The sequence below is a fragment of the Amblyraja radiata genome, chromosome 27, assembly GCF_010909765.2.
Source record: "Amblyraja radiata isolate CabotCenter1 chromosome 27, sAmbRad1.1.pri, whole genome shotgun sequence".
NCBI classification, from domain to species: domain Eukaryota; kingdom Metazoa; phylum Chordata; class Chondrichthyes; order Rajiformes; family Rajidae; genus Amblyraja; species Amblyraja radiata.
The window spans coordinates 1,510,675-1,529,752 of record NC_045982.1 but is presented as its reverse complement, the minus strand read 5'-3'; the positions used below and the strand labels follow the sequence as shown (position 1 = coordinate 1,529,752).

Below are 19,078 nucleotides of genomic sequence, written 5' to 3'. Positions count from 1 at the left end.
CATTTGAAAAATATATAAACCTGAATCAGCATTAGCAAATGTGAATATGGTCTTATTATAACTGCATATACATTGTATTGACTCTGAGCAACAGATTATAGAATCTTATTCTAACTACAGTATTTGATTAAAAAGCAGAATACCATTAATAAAAATATTGGCTGATAAATATGCTTCTCCAATGGCTGGATAAGTATTTGCACTGCAAACCGAGAATAAGATTTTCATTTTAGTAATCCAGTGATTTGTAGCACAGTTATATTGGTTCCTGCTGAAATGTGCACTCGAGGTCTACATGCCGAGCTCTACCGTGTCAACATGAGGCACCGCAGACGCTGAATTACAACAACAACAACAACAACAAGACACAAAGTGCTGGAGTGACTCGGAGGGTCAGGCAGCATCCCTGGAGGGCGCGGACAGGTGACCTTTGGGGTCGGGTCTGAAGACCCAAAACGTTGCAGAACCTCTGAAAAACATGGATAGCCGTAGAAGAGTCCAGATACCAAAACGTCGCCTGTCCATGTTCTCCACAGATGCTGCCTGACCCGCCGAGTTAGTTTAGAGATGGGGTGGGAGATTGCAACCTTCACGTGGTCCGCCCTGTTTCGACTAATGCAATCAACCCGGCGTGCACAAACAAATAAATCAAATAGAACAAGTTGACCCACAACTTTAGGCTGCGCACGCCATACGCAAGAGGAAGTAGTTCAGAGATACAGCGCGGAAACAGACCTTTCGGCCCACCGAGTCTGCACTGACCTGCGATCCCCGAACCTTAACACTATCCTACTAGGGACAATTTACATTTATATCACAAGCCAATTAACATATAAACCTGTACGCCTTTGGAGTGTGGGAGGAAACCGAATATTTGGAGAAAACCCACGCGGGTCACGGGGAGAACGTACAAACTCCGTACAGACAGCACCCGCAGTCGGGATCGAGCCCGGGTCTCTGGCGCTGCGAGTGCTGTAAGGCAGCAACTCTACCGCTGCGCCACCGTGCCCCGTGAGTTACTCCAACACTTTGTGCCTTTTTCTGAACACTACAAGTTAATCTGACTGCTGTGTCAATGTGGCACTTCATATTACATAACTCCTCACCATAATGCCAAGTGTTTGCTAGTCTGGTGTCTTCCCAACAGCTTCTGACCCTGTGCAAATAATACATGCGAGTACTACACCCGTGTGAAGGCACTGTTGGGAGGTTTGGCTTTGCGTTTTCTTAAAGGACTTTGGCTGCTGGTGCTTTAAGCGTTGGGACAGCACATCTTAGTCGGACCATTCTTCGTCATCAAACTCCGACTCCTCTGAGTCGCTGTACTCCACCGCGATGCGGCGCGACAAGATGGTGGCCACGTCGTTTCCAATGTGGTCCCGCTTTTCCTCTTCCTGTCTCTGCTCTTCGACTTTGCGAAGTTGGAAGCCTGTGGGACAAGCATGGGCTTTGAAAAACAGTCGGGTCACCGCGTTCCAATTGTCGGCCGAAAGCCGCCGAAAAACGCCCGGAGTTTGCGCCGTGTCCCGTGTATGTCCACGCCGGTCGGCGGCAGGGAAGTGACCATCGGGGGGGCAACGCAAACTCAACATGCAACCCAGCTGATCACTCAGCTCCTTCCCACCCCACCCGCTCCCCTCCCCTCCCCAGGTACCTTCCCCAGCAACCGCAGGAGATGCAACACCTGTCCTTATACCTCCACCCTCAACTCCATCCAACATCCAAAACAGTCCGTGTAGGTGAGACTGTGTTTCACTATAACCTCACACACAAGTGTGACAACGCACACCTCCAGATTCACTGACAGTTTCTTCCCAGCTGTTAACCCTAACTGAACCATCCTACCACAACCAGAGAGCAGTGCTGAACTACTATCTACCTCATTGGTGACCCTCGGACTATCCTTGATCGGACTTTGCTGGCTTTACCTTGCACTAAATATTATTCCCTTATCATGGATCTGTACACTATAAATGGCTCAATTGTAATCATGTTAGACACAAAAAGCTGGAGTAACACAGCGGGACAGGCAGCATCTCTGGAGAGAAGGAATGGGTGACATTTCGGGTTGTACTTTGAAGAGATTGTCATCATATTGCCTTTCCGCTGATTGTATAGCACGTAACAAAAACTTTTCGCTGTAGTTCGCAACATGTGACAATAAACTAAACTTAACTCAAATCTACAGCACCCGGGTTTCTTGATGTGGACTCCTGTACATCAGCAACATTAAGAATAAGGGGTCGGCCATTTAGAACAGAGATGAGGAAAAACGTTTTCACACAGAAGGAAGTTGTGAATCTGTGGAACCTACTGGAGGACCAGCGCCTGATATTTTGCTTGGGTAGATTGCAAGCGAGCAACATGAACGTTGAGTTCGCTAATTTTAGGTAACTTCTACAAACACTCCCCTCCACCACTAAGATTCCATTAACCAGTTCCACAGGTCACAACGGTGTAACCCACTTGGGATCACCATCCCAAGCCCATCAGCCCATCGGGGAACCTCCCAAATACGCCTATCAGGGATGCTCCCTGCCCAAGGTCAGCTGTTGCCGGCCCTGATTTGTCCTGAACTTTTCTTGCTTGCAGGGCCCCCTCCACAACCCTCCCCCACCCACACCCCCCTCCCCTCCGCACACGCCAAAATCAATCTGAAGAAGGGTCCCAACCCAAAACTCTGTCAATCTCTGGCCTTTGATCCAACCATCTGCCTAACCCATCCTCGCCACGCCCACCTATTGCCTGTCGCACCTTGTCCTGTCCCTCCCCCTTCCGAGTTTCTTCTCCCCAATAGTCCACAATAGTCTGAAGAAGGCTCTCGACCAGAAACGTCACCTATCCATGTTCTCCACAGATGCTGCCTGACTCGCTGAGTTACTCCAGCACTCTGTGAAACGTCACCTATCCATGTTCTCCACAGATGCTGCCTGACCCGCTGAGTTACTCCAGCACTCTGTGAAACGTCACCTATCCATGTTCTCCACAGATGCTGCCTGACCCGCTGAGTTACTCCAGCACTCTGTGAAACGTCACCTATCCATGTTCTCCACAGATGCTGCCTGACCCGCTGAGTTACTCCAGCACTCTATGAAACGTCACCTATCCATGTTCTCCACAGATGCTGCCTGACCCACTGAGTTACTCCAGCACTCTGTGAAACGTCACCTATCCATGTTCTCCACAGATGCTGCCTGACCCACTGAGTTACTCCAGCACTCTGTCCATCGATGGTGTAAGGCAGCATCTGCGTGTTTACTGCGTGCCACCCCACGGCCCCACCAGCTCTCACCTTGCCGGATGGCGGAGAGCAAGTTGGTCCTTGGGTCGCTCACCGGCTCCTGGGCAACCTTGGGCTTCTGCTCCTTGAGCTGAGCTGGAGGGGGTGGAGCGTTGCCAAAAGAGGGCGGTGGTGGTGGACCGGGGGGAGGGGGTGGGGGAGGAGGAGGAGGGGGGGCTCCACCGCCGGTGGACGGGGGGACCATTTGGGGCGGGGCGGCGGGGAAGTGGTCGGTGGGGGGAGGAGGAGGGGGCGGCATAGATGGGGCATCGTTGCCGGGGAAATGTTGGTTGAACGGTATCGGGGCCATGGAGGGAGGTGGGGGCGGGGGGGAAATGGGGGGTCCCACGATGCCCATGAAGGGGGAAGGTGGGGGCAGGGTTGGGGCAGCTGGTGGTGGGGAGAATCCACCTCCCATTGGTGGACCAGGGGGTGGTGCTGGAGGAGGGATAGTCGGGCTGACAACACTGCTCCTCTTAAAGACGGAAGAATCCTGTTTATCCGCTGCGTATCTGACGGAGAAAAGTAAAATAAATCACAACATGAACAAAGGGAGTCAAGAGTTATGGTGTCAGCACAGTAGTAGAGTAGCTGCCTCACAGCGCCAGAGACCCACGTTCCATCCTGACTACGGGTGCTGTCTGCACGGAGTTTGTACGTCTATCCCGTGACCACGTGGGTTTTCTCCAGGTTTCCTCCCACACTCCAAATACGCACAGATTAGTCAGTTAATTGGCTTCTGTAAAGATTGTAAATTGTCCTAATGTGTGGGATAAAGTGCAGGTGATCGCAGGTCGGTGCGGACTCGATGGGCCGAAGGGTCTGTTCCTGCACTAAAGTTACAATGATTATGTGTACCGACAATGGAACAACAACTGTGGGCGGCACAGCGGTAGAGTTGCTGCCTCACGGCGCCAGAGACCCGGGTTCCATCCTGACTACGGGTGCTGTCTGTACGGAGTTTGCACGTTCTTCCCATGGGTTTCCTCCCACACTCCAAACACGTGCAGGTTTGTCGGCTGATTGGCTTCAGTAAACTGTCCCTGGTGCGTAAGATAGAGCTAGCGAAACCAGGTGAAAAATGGCCAGCCCCGACTCGCTGGGCCGATGGGCCTATTTCCATGCTGTATCCACCACACTAAACTAACATAGTAGAACATGCATTATCTACCTGGTAACACTCGACCTACACGTCCACTTGTTTATTGACCTTACCCAAAGTCAGGTGGTGGGGGTGGCAGGTCAGCCCCAGGTGATGCTGGCGGAGTAGTGACTGAGTCACGATAGACTCCGTGTGTCCTGTAGACATGCTCATCAATCCCATTGGGGCTTATACTCCCATTGGGGCTGATGTCGTTGACATTCATGCTGCAAGTAGTTCAAACACAAACGTTTTAGATTTACATGCTTATAAACACAGGAACTTTAGTCACAATATATTTCGGCTTAGCATACATGAATGCAAATGATTAATTTGCATTATACCATACTGCCGCTCAAAATTAATCATTGCAATTGAAAGAAAGCATCTATGATCTAGATGCACCTTAAAAAAGACAATATTTCATTGTGTTACATCCTTAACAACAAAATGTTATTGTTATTATATAGTTCATTGTATCTTTCTTCGAATTGCAATGCATTATTGACTAAGATGGCATCAGAAGTTTGGTTTAATGTCCCTTAGAGAGTGGGGGGGGGGGGGGGAGGGGGGTTAAAGAAATTGGTAAAGAAAGACTATTTTTCTGTAATCAATATTGGAAATACAGCGAGAGGATAAAACTATCGGTCAGCTAGTACTCAACGGCTAGTACTGAACGGCTAGTACTCAACGGCTAGTACTCAACGGCTAGTACTCGCAACACTTACCCAGTATCATCACCAATCAATTTTGCTTCCACAAACTCCTTGCCCATTTTCAACCTCTCCCATTCCTCTTTCCTCGTTCTAATTTTTCGTGGATTCAAGTTGCCTCTATTTGATACGTCCCTTTTTTCTTTCTGGAAGTCAGAACAGCATCGAACAGAGTTTAGTTGTAATGGTTTAAATAAACAACACCAAAACCACAGCTGCGTGGTACAATGCACCGCATCTTTGCTAGTGTTGTCACGTGTGTTACTCCAGCTGAGTTACTCCAGCACTTTGTGTCTTTCTTTGTTAAACAAGCATCTGCAGTTCCCCCTTAAAAGGGCTAACAGACTGAGGTCAGTTGACTGCAGAATAGAGGATCGCAATGTAACCCTTTGCAGTGTGTGTGTGTGTGTGTGTGTGTGTGTGTGTGTGTGTGTGTGTGTGTGTGTGTGTGTGTGTGTGTGTGTGTGTGTGTGTGTGTGTGTGTGTCATAAAGGATCATAATCCCATCTTGGCGGCGGCAGCGGTGAAGCCTCGCGGGTCGACCCGTGCTCGACAGTCGATGAGAACGTGGAGGACCGCCGTGAGGGAGGTGGGGGGAGAACAATGGACAATGGGGGTACTGATTGGGGATGATCAGCCATGATCATATTGAATGGCGGTGCTGGCTCGAGGGGCCGAATGGCCTACTCCTGCACCTATTGTCTATTGGACAATGGGCACCCGGCGTGGGGGAACTGTTGGGCGGGGGGGGGACAAAAGGAGGAGCCGGCGTGCTTTGTAACATTGTCAGCGGCGTTAAGCCACTATTTATATACATTGTGTACTCAAGTAAAGAATCTCACTGTGCCTAGTCACACGTGGCTATAAAGTATTCCTAATCCTAATCTTATCGTATGTCTGGTTAAGGTTGACATCAGCTCCTCTACAAATACACTGGGTGTCACTGTACACTAATAAAACACCACCATTGGACAATCACGGTTTAGCAAATCATACACTCAAGATGGAAGGTATGTGGAGATTGAATTTTAATAAAAACAAAATAAAGATGAACTATTCTTTGTGGAATGTCACTCACAATTGGTAAAGTGTACACTGTAAATTTTAATAGTGCACAATTAATCAGATTCAGGACCCTTCCTCAGACTCAGTCTCTGAAACGTGTAGGAAGGAACTGCAGATGCTGGTTGACACTGAAGATAGACACAAAATGCTGGAGTAACTCAGCAGGTCAGGCAGCATCTCTGGAGAAAAAGGTTGGGTGATGTTTTGGGTTGGAATCCCTCCGAGACCAAGGAAGGCCCCCGACCCAAAACGTCGTCTGGCCATCTCCCTCCACAGATGCTGCCCGACCCACTGTATTCCTCCAGCAGTGCCTTTGTTACTCAAGGTTCCAGCATCTGCAGATGCGTTGCCAGCATTCTAACTTATTTTTTGTCTTGAACTGATTGACAATGAACTAGCAATGTTAATGGTATCGCGGCAGTTCACAGCTCGCTAGATTCTGGATATTCTTTGCCTTCCATCACAGTGAGGAGGTGTTGGGGATTCTCTGTTTGTGTAAATTGTGGTGTGTGTCTTGGTTTTTTTGGTAATGTCATGACTGCAGGAATGACAATAAAAGGCATTCTATTCTATTCTATATATTCAGTCCGTTCTATTTCACACGTTGACTGTTGAGACTGAAACATGAAACAGTACCCTGTGCTTCCTCTTTTCTTTCATTATGTCCTTCGTGTCCTGCAACATTTTTTCTTTCCAGAGGTCAAAGAAGTAGGACGGATCTGTGTAAAACTTAAGGCTGTCTTTCCCATCCTCCCTGCAACAAAAGAAAAAGGTTTTCATGACCAAAACATGAAAGGCTGCATGGATGTTAATGGACCAGGCCGCCGTTACCGAGGATGACTCTGCAAACAAGGCAACATTAAAACCAGCTTTCACACTCCCTCAGATAAACGGACAATTCCATACCCAGTCAAGTTTCCTGGTAGAAGTTGGTTTTGGAGACAAAGTGTCAGTGCCGAAGCTGCACAACATAACACAGCAACAATATCAGGATAGATAAAAAATGCTGGAGAAACTCAGCGGGTGAGGCAGCATCTATGGAGCGAAGGAATAGGTGACGTTTCGGGTCGAGAAGCGTCGCCTATTCCTTCTCTCCATAGATGCTGCCTCCCCCGCTGAGTTTCTCCAGCATGTTTTGTCTTCCTTATATACATATACATATATATACACATTCCATTATTCTGTGTTGGCACTTCTGGGTGAGATACTAACTGCATTTCGTTGTCTCTGTACTATACACTGCACAATGACAATAAAGTTTGAATCTGAATCTGAATCTTCGATTTTTCCAGCATCTACAGTTCTTTCATAAAGAATATCAAGATGTACTACATTATTAGAAATGCTGTTTTAGAATAGTACTTTGATTAAAGCCGTGTCTGCCTAAAAAAAATCAATGTCACGTCAAAGACTAATGAAAGGCTCTCTCCACGACTTCCAGCCAAGACTTTAATGAAAGAAGCGTTTAACTGGTCTTTCATCCCATTTGGCTTTTTGCTCAACTTGTGCACAAATTGGCTGTCACTTTTGTCCATCTGGTAACTGGAGAGCATTGAGACAGGTACATGAATTGGAAAGATTGAGGGATACAGGCCAGATACAGGAAGAACAAGAGCTCAGTCAGCATGGCTGTTGGAGTATTGTGTGCAGATTTGGTCTCCAAATTTGAGGAAGGACATTCTTGCCATTGAGGGAGTGCAGCATTAATCAGCGTCACGAGGTTAATTCCCAGGATGGCGGGACTGTCATATGTTGAAAGAATGGAGCGAATGGGCTTGTATACACTGGAATTTAGAAGGATGAGAGGGGATCTTATTGAAACATAAGATTATTAAGGGATTGAACACGCTAGAGGCAGGAAACATGTTCCCGATGTTCGGGGAGTCACAGAACCAGGGGCCACAGTTTAAGAATAAGGGGTAAGCCATTTAGAACGGAGATGAGAAAAATGTTTTTCACACAGAGAGTTGTGAATCTGTGGAATTCTCTGCCTTGGACGGCAGTGGAGGCCAATACTCTGGATGCTTACAAGAGAGAGTTAGATAGAGCTCTTAAAGATTGCGGAGTCAGGGGATATGGGGAGAAGGCAGGAACGGGGTACTGATTGGGGATGATCAGCCATGATCACGTTATTCCAAAAATACGAATGTGTTTATCAAGGTTTGGTATTATATGAAACATAGAAACATAGAAAATAGGTGCAGGAGTAGGCCATTCGGCCCTTCGAGCCTGCACCGCCATTCAATATGATCATGGCTGATCATCCAACTCAGTATCCCATCCCTGCCTTCTCTCCATACCCCCTGATCCCTTTAGCCACAAGGGCCACATCTAACTCCCTCTTAAATATAGCCAATGAACTGGCCTCAACTACTTTCTGTGGCAGAGAATTCCACAGATTCACCACTCTCTGTGTATTTAATGAATCAAACACGTACAGAGGTACTCCTGAAACAACTGTACACTTGGACTGGCCATCCGAGATTGGGCAGTTTTTTTTTTAAGCTCAAAAGTGACTGCAAGACGAACAAAAGCAATTAAATTGATGCAACTCTGAACTTTGATTTAATTATTGTTTCGGGAACATCGTGATCCATTAAACCAGGGAAAAGAACAGTTGTAAACAAAGGTGCTTTTGTCAGAAAGCACAAACAAAACAAACAAAACAGCGTACAACAAGGTGAAAGTCTGTGAGTGGGCTGTAAACACACACGTTGCCATTGTGGAGCAGACAGTCGATAGCCAGGAATCAATTATTCCTGGAACGAAGAAACTCTGTTTTTCTGAGTAGTGTATTGATGGCATCATGCAGGCAATTTAATAGTTGGGAGATGTTCTCGTGATATTCCAGATTTTCAATCAATGATATTTCATTGTCACATGTACCCAAGCATAGTGAAACGCTCTGATTTGTAACAAAATCATGCAGCAGCCCCCGCTCACCTGGGGAGAGAGAGAGCGAGTGTCGCCGTGTTTTGCCGCTGACAAAGTTACACAAAAGTTCTCCGAACTTTTGTGTAACTTTGTCAGCGGCAAAACATGTCGACGCTCGTGCTCTCCCCAGGTGAACTTTACCACCAAACTGATTTTTATCAAATCAGTGGTAGACAAAAGTGCTGGAGAAACTCAGCGTGTGCAGTAGCATCTATGGAGCGAAGGAAATAGGCAACGTTTCGGGCCGAAACCCTTCTTCAGACTGATGGAGGGTGGGGGGGTGGGGAGAAGAAAGGAAAAAGGAGGAGGAGGAAGAGCCCGAGGGCTGAGGGAGAGCTAGGAAGGGGAGGAGACAGCTAGGGCTAACGGAATTGGGAGAATTCAATGTTTATGCCACTAGGGTGCAGACTGCCCAAGCGGAATATGAGGTGCTGCTCCTCCAATTTCCGGTGGTGCTCACTCTGGCCATGGAGGAGGCCCAGGACAGAGAGGTCGGATGTGGAATGGGAGGGGGAGTTGAAGTGCTGAGCCACCGGGAGGTCAAATCAATACTGGGCAGGCTCCATAGCAGAAGCGTCCATGTCGTGGGGATGGAAACTGGACGTATCCCGAGCTCATTCTCCTACCACCATCATCTATTGCAACAAGTGATGGCTCCCACTGATTGTCGCCGGAAGCTTGCGTCCTTTTCAGGACAAGGGACAAAAGTTTAGGGGCAACATGAGGGGGAACTTCTTTACTCAAGAGAGTGGTAGCTGTGTGGAATGAGCTTCCAGAGGAAGTGGTGGAGGCAGGTTCGTTTTTATCATTTGAAAATAAATTGGATAGGTATATGGACGGGAAAGGAATGGAGGGTTATGGTCTGAGTGCAGGTAGATGGGCCTAGGTGAGAGTAAGTGTTCGGCACGGACTAGAAGGACCGAGATGGCCTGTTTCCGTGCTGTAATTGTTATATGGTTATATGGACGATGACAGCGATATCAACATTTGAAACATGGAAGATGGACATTGCAAGTCTGGGCACAAGCATGCAGTAAATATTTCCCTCTCTCTGCCCAAAATAACTAGGCTATCAGCCGGAATATTTAATGATTGAAATTATTGTAGAGAAACAAATTAAATCCATTTACAGATACTTGCAGAAACAATTATAGTTTGTACCATTTCAATTGAATCTTATTTATTTAGCTACTCGTACCTGTATGGGGTTAGAATTGTAAGAGGCGGTGGCTTATCACAAGTATTATACGTGTCGTGAATGGGAATCGGCAGCGAGGAGCGACGGAACATCTGCTGGTCCTGATTTGTGGAGCTCTTGAAGGCTTTCCTCAGGTTAATAGTTTGTAGCGAAACTGAAAACATAGCAAGGTTAAAAAGTCAACTGCATTCATGTCCATGTGTTAGTTAACTTTCAGAAGCATCGACAATTACAATTCTGTATGGTTCTATTTTATTAGAAACATAGACAATAGGTGCAGGAGTAGGCCATTCAGCCATTCGAGCCAGCACTGCCATTCAATATGATCATGGCTGATTGTCCAAAATTAGTACTCCGTTCCTGCTTTCTCCCCACATCGCTTGATTCCGTTAGCAAGGCATTATCTTCCAATAGCACAGTTTAGGGATGGAGTGTGGAAACACGAGCAAGTCCACGCCAACCAGCAAGTCACCTGTACACTAGTTCTATCCTACACACTTGGGACAATTTACAGAAGCTAATTAACCCACAAACCTGCAAGTCTTTGGAACGTGATAGGAAACCGGAGCACCCGGAGAAAACCCACACGATCACAGGGAGAATGTATAAACTTCGTACAGACAGCGCCCGCAGTCAGGATGGAATCTGGGTCTCTGAAGCTGTAAGGCAGCAGCTCTACCCGCTGCACCGCCACGCAGCCCAAATAATCAAATATCCGTTCTACATGCACAAGCTAAGCCAGTATTCTGCTAATGTCTTGCTCTTTTTCTCACTCAATAACCACCCTTACTTTTCCCAATTGAAATGGGAAATTCCAATATAATCCCAAATAAAGTTTTCCCAATTTTTTGCGAGGGAATGAAATTCTGCTCGCTATCTCAAGTGTTTGAGGAAGTTCTTACATTCTACATTGAAATAAAATGATAAAGATTAGAGAAGTATTGAAGGTAGACAAAAATGCTGGAGAAATTCAGCGGGTGAGGCAGCATCCATGGAGCGAAGGAATAAGTGATGTTTCGGGTCGAGACCCTTCTTCAGACTGATGGGGGGGGGGGGGGGGGGGCTCGACCCGAAACACCGCCTATTCCTTCGCTCCATAGATGCTGCCTCACCCGCTGAGTTTCGCCACCATTTTTGTCTACCTTCGATTTTTCCAGCATCTGCAGTTCTTTCTCAAACAGAGAAGTATTAAAACTTATTCCTGGACTCTGTGTCATACATAGCTGCAACGTACAAGTTTTCTTTATCTGTTGCCTGGTGTCAGCTTAAAATGATTGAGACTTCAGTGGCACTGCGGTCTCTATCATGACTCAGCTTCACTACATTGGTCAAAGAGATGCTCAAAGTGGGTCTAATGTGCTGCAGTTTGGAAGATGTGGTGTGTTTCTATAACTGGAGCTTTTAAAACAAAAAACATACTCTCCATTCCCCACCCTCACCCCATTGTAACCCTGCTCATAGATACATAGCAGGCACATGCCGGGAATAATTATTGACAGCAGTCTAGGCAGTCAGTCGACTTAAAAAAATCGTAAAAATCCACGAAGATGGGTTTCCATAGATGCTGCTGCACCCGCTGAGTTTCTCCAGCACTTTTGTCAACCTTCGATTTTCCAGCATCTGCAGTTCCTTCTTAAACAAGCTGGAGAAAGGCCAGGCGATGTTAATGTAATCATTTTTGGGGAGAAACCATCCTTACCATCTTCTACTTTGGGATCCAGCTGCGTTACTTTAATTTGCAACCGGTCAATCCGTTCTCCGAGACTGTTTACTCGGCTGGCAAATTTGCCCGCTTCCTGAAACAGCTCGCCAAAAATGTCTTCGGCATATCTACCTGCAAGTATTTAAGATGACAGATTAGCGGTCAAGACTTGTCATAGGCTCAGCGCAAGATGCCAGGATTACAGCTCTCCAGATACCTTATTGCCCGTGCAGGCAAACATATTCATACAGTCAAGAGTAAGACAGCATGGAAACAGGCTCTTCGGCCCGACTGGGCAATGTCAGCCATGATACCCGCGTTTGGCCATATCCCATTAAACCTTTCCTATCTATGTTCCTGTCCAAATGTCTTTTAAATGTTGTTATTGTACCGGCCACAAAAACCTCCTCTGGCAGTTCGTTCCATATACCGACCACCCTCCAAGTTGCCCCTTAGGTTCCTATTAAATCTTTCCCCTCTCCCTTTAAACCATATGCCCTTTAGTTTTAATTCCCTTCCCTGGGGAAAAAAATGGTGCATTTAATTTATCTCTGCCCATCATGATTTTATGCATCTTTAAGGTCACCCTTCAGTCTCCTATGTTCTAAGGAATAAAGTCCTAGAGTGTCCAACCTCCCCCTACAACTCAGGCCCTCGATTCACAGCAGCATTCTCGTCAATCTTCTCTGCACTCTTTCCAGTTTAGCAGCTTCTATCATAAAGCTGGGTAATCAAAACTGTGCACAATACTCCATGCAGTGTCACCAAATGCAACACAACATCCCAATTCCTATACTCAGTGCCCTGACTGATGAGGACCAATGTACCAAACACTTTCTACATCAGCCCGTCTACCTGTAGCGCCACTTTCAGGAATCTATTAATTAAACTATTAGGTCCCGTTGTCCCCACTGCTGACTCTGGAAGTCCTAACCTGCTTTGACTTCCCAAAATGTAACACGTTACACATATAATATAAAATATTGATCCTGAATAAACTACAAAATGATGAAAGGAATTGATCGGGTAGACACAAAGTCTCTAGCTGACAATAGGGGAATAGAGAACCATAGGTTTATGGTGAGGGGAAAAAAGATTTAAGAGGAACCAGAGGGACATGGCCAGATGCAGGCTGGTGGGACTAGTGTAGCTGGGCCATGTTGGTCGGTATGGGGAAGTTGGGCCGAAGGGCCTGTTTCCACGTTGTATGACTGACTTTGACATCTATAAACATTTTTTAAATGCAAAATACTTGAATATACAGATGCAAATATCTCAACATTTCCTGGATTAATTTACTGAGACAAGGCTTGAGATCAATAGATCAATTTCCTTCCATTTGAGACAGAAAGCCAACTCTGACTACACTCCCCGTCCTAAACTGTTCCTTCAGTCTACATCACAAGACAACTGCAGCTTTCCTGAGGACACACTTCCTCTTCTCAGATGACGCCACTTGAAACTACAGTTTAAGCTGAAACGAGAGCCAAAGCCAATGGGGCACGGTCAATAAAAGTGAAACCGCACGTTGTTAGCAGCGAAAGAATGAAACAGGCCACATACATTATGCCATCCTTGGGCAGATCACAAATAGAGGTAGAACTCGTTATCATTTAGAAAATAAGTGCAGAAGGAGGCCATTCGGCCCTTCGTGCCGGCACCGCCATTCGATATGATCATGGCTGATCATCCACAATCAGTACCCTGTCCCTGCTTTCTCCCCATATCCCTTGATTCCGTTAGCTCCAAGAGCTATACATACCTCTCTCTTGAAACTTAGCCCACAGCCAACAATGGACTGTGTAGGAAGGAACTGCAGATGAAGGGTCTCAACCCGAAATGTCAACTATTCCGTTTCTCCAGAGATGCTGCCTGACCCGCTGAGTTACTCCAGCTGTTTGTGTCTGACCCGCTGAGTTACTCCAGCTGTTTGTGCCAGCAATGGACTGTTTCCTTGGTCATCGTTACTTTTTCGCATATCTTTCATTCATTTGTTCTATATCCCTCCATATCACCGTCTATATCTTGTTCCCCTTTCCACTGAATCTCACTCTGAAGAAGGGTCTCGACACGAAACGTCTCCTATTCCTTTTCTCCAGAGTTACTGCCTGATCCGCTGAGTTACTCCAGCTTGTTTGTGCCCAGCACCTGCAGTTCCTTCCGACACAAGAGGCATTTAAACTCTTATCATTGTTGAAGACTGTGGAGGTGCGTTTTTTTAAGAAGGCAGAACTATCTTGATTTAAGACTTAAGGGAACACGAGAAAATGTATTTGAATAAAGATTTTAGAAGAAAAGGTGAGAAAAAAAAAAGATTTTATTTTACCACAGAAACAGGCTCTCTGTCATGTTCTGCAGGCAAATACTTACTCAAACTGCCGAGCTGCCTGATGACATTTGAAAGTGTGGTGTTGTCACACACTCTAATTCCACTCAAGACGTTGCTGGGCAGAGGCTGACACACAAGTATCCTCGGTTCAATGTTCCTCGTCACTAAAGGCATTGTAGTCCAGGTTCAGGCACCGTTCAAGAAAGAGATCTGGAAATGCAAAAAAAAAAAAAAAAAATAGTTGAGTATTCCAGGTACGATATAGTTTAAAATCACAGATTACAATCACAATTCAGGCAATTCAGTCCTATTTTTTGGGGACAGAATTATACCAAAGATCGTCCTTCTGCTAAAACACAGTTTTGAACTAACATTACCCCGACATTTCGGCTCATTCCAAAGGCATCCCACTAAATAATAGGTCCGAAAAAACCACATTCCATTATAGATTCAAAGTGTTATTTCTGAGCCCAATGAGGCGATGTAGATGCACAGTCTTTATACCCAGAGTAAACCAAGAATCAGAGGACATGGGAAAGATATAGCAACCTGAGGAGCAACTTTTTACCCAAAGAAGGTGGTGTGTATTTAGAATGAACTGCCAGAGGAGCTGGTTAAGGCAGGTACTATAAAAACATTTAAAAGACATTTGGACATGTCGCGAGGTGACGCCTGTATGGTTGTGAGTGGTCACTCAAAAGGAGTCGTAACCTCTTTCTGGTCGCCGCTGGATTTTCAACGTTGAAATTATTCGGCGACCTGCTGCAAACTATCACGGGTGCCGGCAAGTCGCCGAAAAAAAATCCCGTAATGGGACAGGCCCTTTACTTCATGCCAATGGCCAACCTTTGCTACATCAGAATGCGGTACGCACTGTTTAAATGGAACGTGTCACAAGATCCCCAAGAATTCAAGTACTTCAGGAGCCACACCCTTATGCTGTGCATCACACATCGATGCAGGATATGCTGGTAAATCTCAGGCCACTACACTGGCCACTTTTCAAGGTTTTATTTAACACAAGTGCTGCCTGATTGCTCACATTTAAGCTGAAATGCCCGCCCATGTACCAAGTCCGAGTGAATGACAAGGTCTTACAAAAAACAAGTGTTATAATTTACACCTGCGATCATGGACTGGAAGCTAAAGCTTTCAATAGAATTACAGTTCTTCCCAACAAATGCAGAAATGAATCAATTATGTACATATATTGTACAAATGCAAAAGTCACTTAAAGGTATCAACTCTAAAACTCTTCTAATGCATGCCTTCTAAATGAAATGCAAATGACAGCAAACTGTTGCAATGTAAATAGCTGAGATTATTCTCCAATGAGGATGTCCACATACCACAGCATCTACACAAGAATTTCCAGATGAGGCATTTGTCAGGAAAATTCCTATTTTAAGATTCCTTTAGACTTTAGACACAGCGTGGAAACAGGCTCTTCATCCCACCGAGTCTGCGCCATCCAGCGATCCCCGTAAAGTTACACTACCTTACACATTATGGACAATTTTAAAAATGTACCTGTACGTCTTTGAAGTGTGGGAGGAAACCGGAGCACACTGAAAAAACCCATACGGTCAGAGTGTGAACACACAAACTCCGTACAGACAGCACCCGTAGTCAGGATCAAACCTGGGTATCTAACACTGTAAGGCAGTAACTCTGGCGCTGTAAGGCACCACCGCAGTACCCAAAATTCTTTAAAATAGTCTTTAACAAGGATAGATTGAGTTAAAACTGGATTTTCCAAAAAATAAGGTGAATGAAAATATCTGACAATCATATAAAGGATCTGGTAGGACTAGCAATAATTATACTCCAGCTGGCATACACAAGAGTTAAACTCTGTGTTAATGAGTACAAAGGTACGTGGCAATCCTGTGAACTTCGTTTCTATGTACAGATCCACACCAGATTAAGAGCGCCCAACCTAAGTATTAAGAAAGAACTGCAGATGCTGGAAAATCAAAGGTAGACAAAAGTGCTGGAGAAACTCAGCGGGTGAGGCAGCATCTATGGAGCGAAGGAAATAGGTGACATTTCGGGTCGAGACTTCGCCTATTTTTGTCGACCCCTAACCTAAGTATCGTGTGTTTGGTAGTCCAGCGGGTTTGGCTGCCGGGTGGGAACTCAATTAAATGTCTGGATTTAACGGTATATTGTCCTTGGTTGGCCAATTTTTGAAAATGTAATTGTATTGGCCATTCCTGACTTACGAACTGTTTTGGTCACCAACAGCCCTCAGGAACAGGACCTTGTTGTAACCAAGGAAGGGTCTGCAGTACAAACAAACAATAGAAGTGAACAGATCACTGACCCTCCACGTTTCAGCAAGGTGTCTGACATACTAACGCTCAGCAAACATTCAGACTATAAGCCCACATTGTCAAAACTGTTCCAGTTCAATGAACAGAGACTTCCTATCGGAAGCATTGCAGTTCTTCCTGAAGTCCGGTGTGGAAACAGCTGTAACAAATTTGCACAGGCAGTCAAAGTTTGTGAGATAAACACGAATTTAAAATGGCATTCGTCCCAACATATGCTGACAACAATTCAATTTCTGTAAAATGAGATATCCTATCACTTTCCTGCATCTGGCAATCTGCCACTGACTATTTTTTCATCAAACTGTTCTCCATTTTAAAGATAGATAAAAGTGCTGGAGGAACTCAGCGGGTGAGGCAGCATCTATGGAGAAGAAACAGGCGACATTTCTTCTCTCCATAGATGCTGCCTCACCTGCTGAATTCCTCCAACATTTTGACACTCTAGGTATGTCCATTTTAAAGATAATTATTTTATCAGTTAGCATTTACAGGGAAAATAGTCCACATTTAAGGCAACATGCCACCAACGCATCGTTCCAAAAGCAATATTTCACGCAAAGGTGTATGGAACAAGCTGCCCGAGGAGGTAGGTGAGGCAGGTACTATCTCAATGTTTGAGAGAACATTTAACTAGGTGCATGGACAAGACAGGATTGGAGGGATGTGGGCCAAAAGCAGGCAGGTGGGACGAATGTAGATGGGACACGCTGGCCGGAATGGGCAAGTTGGGCAGAAGGGATTGTTTCCACACTGTATCACTCTGTGACCCTACTGAACATTGTTGTACCAACACATTACCTTTGAATATTCGTAAAATAACTGAAAAACAAATAATACAAGTTTAAATATTAATAACTCTGCACACAAATTGTTTTAAGATTTATTTTGGTTTTGGCAAAGATTTGTACTTCAAATTAAACGTACGTAACAAAATGAACTCAAAACCATCACTAGAAGTAAAATAGGTTCATTTTGTGTAGGAATGAACCGCGGATGCTGATTTGCACTAAAGATAGATACAAAATGCCGGAGTAACGCAGCGGGACAGGCAGCATCTCTGGATAGAAGGAATGGGTGATGTTTCGGGTCTAGACACTTCTTCAGAGTGTGAAGAAAGGTCTCGACCCGAAACGTCACCCATTCCTTCTCTCCAAGTATTTCATTTTGGTCTGTTAAACATTATTGCAGCCATTCCACTATCACCAGCTCCCTGGAATACAGTACAACATTTTATAGCACAAAGAATCAATGACCCAAAACGGAACTAGCCATTACAATTTGCAACAATGATTCCCGTTAAAAAATAAAAATATTGCAATGCAAAAACCATTTTTGATTCTGTGATGTTACAACTCTACACAATAGGAAGTATTGCTTTTGGAATGATATGTTGGTGGCATGTTGCCTTAAATATGGACTATTCTTCTGTAAATTCTAACTGACAAAATTATTATTTTTAAAACAGCGAAGAGTTTGATGGAAAATAGTCAGGGGCAGGGACAGGTTCCAAAATTAAAATCCTGGCAATACTCAAGATCAGGCAGCACTCTATGGACACACAGTTAACATTTCAGGTCTCTGGCTATCCCTGGAGCGGGATCCCTCGCCGGGGATAGCCAGAGAAGAGTTCCGACCACCGGCCTACAACATCCCAAAGCCGTGTTCTCCGGTAAGAAAGCGCCGATTCGGGACCTCCAAGTGTGTTCGACCGTCCTGACGAAATGGCCTGTACATCGGGCCGTCCGTAGCGACGACTGCAGAGGTTTATGGCCCCTACCACGGGGGAACAAGGAGGAGGAGGACTGACTGAGCTTTGTGCTTCCACCACAGTGAAGGATGCTGTGGTGGATGTTTGTGTTAAATCTTATTGTGTATTGTGTGTTCTTTTTTAATTGTACCTTCATTTCACTGCACTTATATGTGTATGTGACGAATAAAACTGACACTAGCCTATTGAGGTCAGTCATCGTTCATCATGATATAACTTAACATATACAAATTTCCATTGGTCTGTCCTGAACTTGTCTTGCACTGTTTCCCTGCTAATAGCTGTTTACTTTGTGGGTACATTACATTCATAGCAAGTACATCACTAAAATTAGGCATTGGAGCTTAAGCCAACATAATTTTGAGGCAATTATTTTTAATTCATAGGGCCTAGGGAACGCAATAAGCATTCATTTTCTCAACAGCTTCAAACATATCAATAGTTCCAGGAAATAGGAGCAAAAAACAAAGTACTGGAGGAACTCAGCAGATCAGGCAGCATGTTCAAAAGGGAACTGCAGATGCTGGAATTCGAAGGTACACAAAATTGCTGGGGAAAGGATCAGGCAGGCATCCCTGGACGGAATGGACAGATGATATTTTGGGTCAGGAC

General features: G+C 45.4%; 1 protein-coding gene across 2 annotated transcripts in view; it reads right to left on the bottom strand.

Moving 5' to 3' along the window:
• Window positions 1-926: 926 nt before the first annotated feature.
• Window positions 927-19,078, bottom strand: part of wasf2 (WASP family member 2) — a 31,213-nt gene continuing 13,061 nt past the window's right edge. For both annotated transcript variants that reach the window (XM_033044864.1, XM_033044865.1), the window contains 8 exons: window positions 14,404-14,572; window positions 12,031-12,165; window positions 10,332-10,485; window positions 6,836-6,953; window positions 5,150-5,280; window positions 4,496-4,648; window positions 3,293-3,792; window positions 927-1,429 (listed from right to left, as the gene is read on the bottom strand). In XM_033044864.1, the coding sequence (XP_032900755.1) occupies window positions 1,275-1,429; window positions 3,293-3,792; window positions 4,496-4,648; window positions 5,150-5,280; window positions 6,836-6,953; window positions 10,332-10,485; window positions 12,031-12,165; window positions 14,404-14,536 (1,479 nt within the window). In that variant the 5' untranslated portion in view covers window positions 14,537-14,572 and the 3' untranslated portion in view covers window positions 927-1,274. The remainder of the gene's footprint in view (window positions 1,430-3,292; window positions 3,793-4,495; window positions 4,649-5,149; window positions 5,281-6,835; window positions 6,954-10,331; window positions 10,486-12,030; window positions 12,166-14,403; window positions 14,573-19,078) is intronic.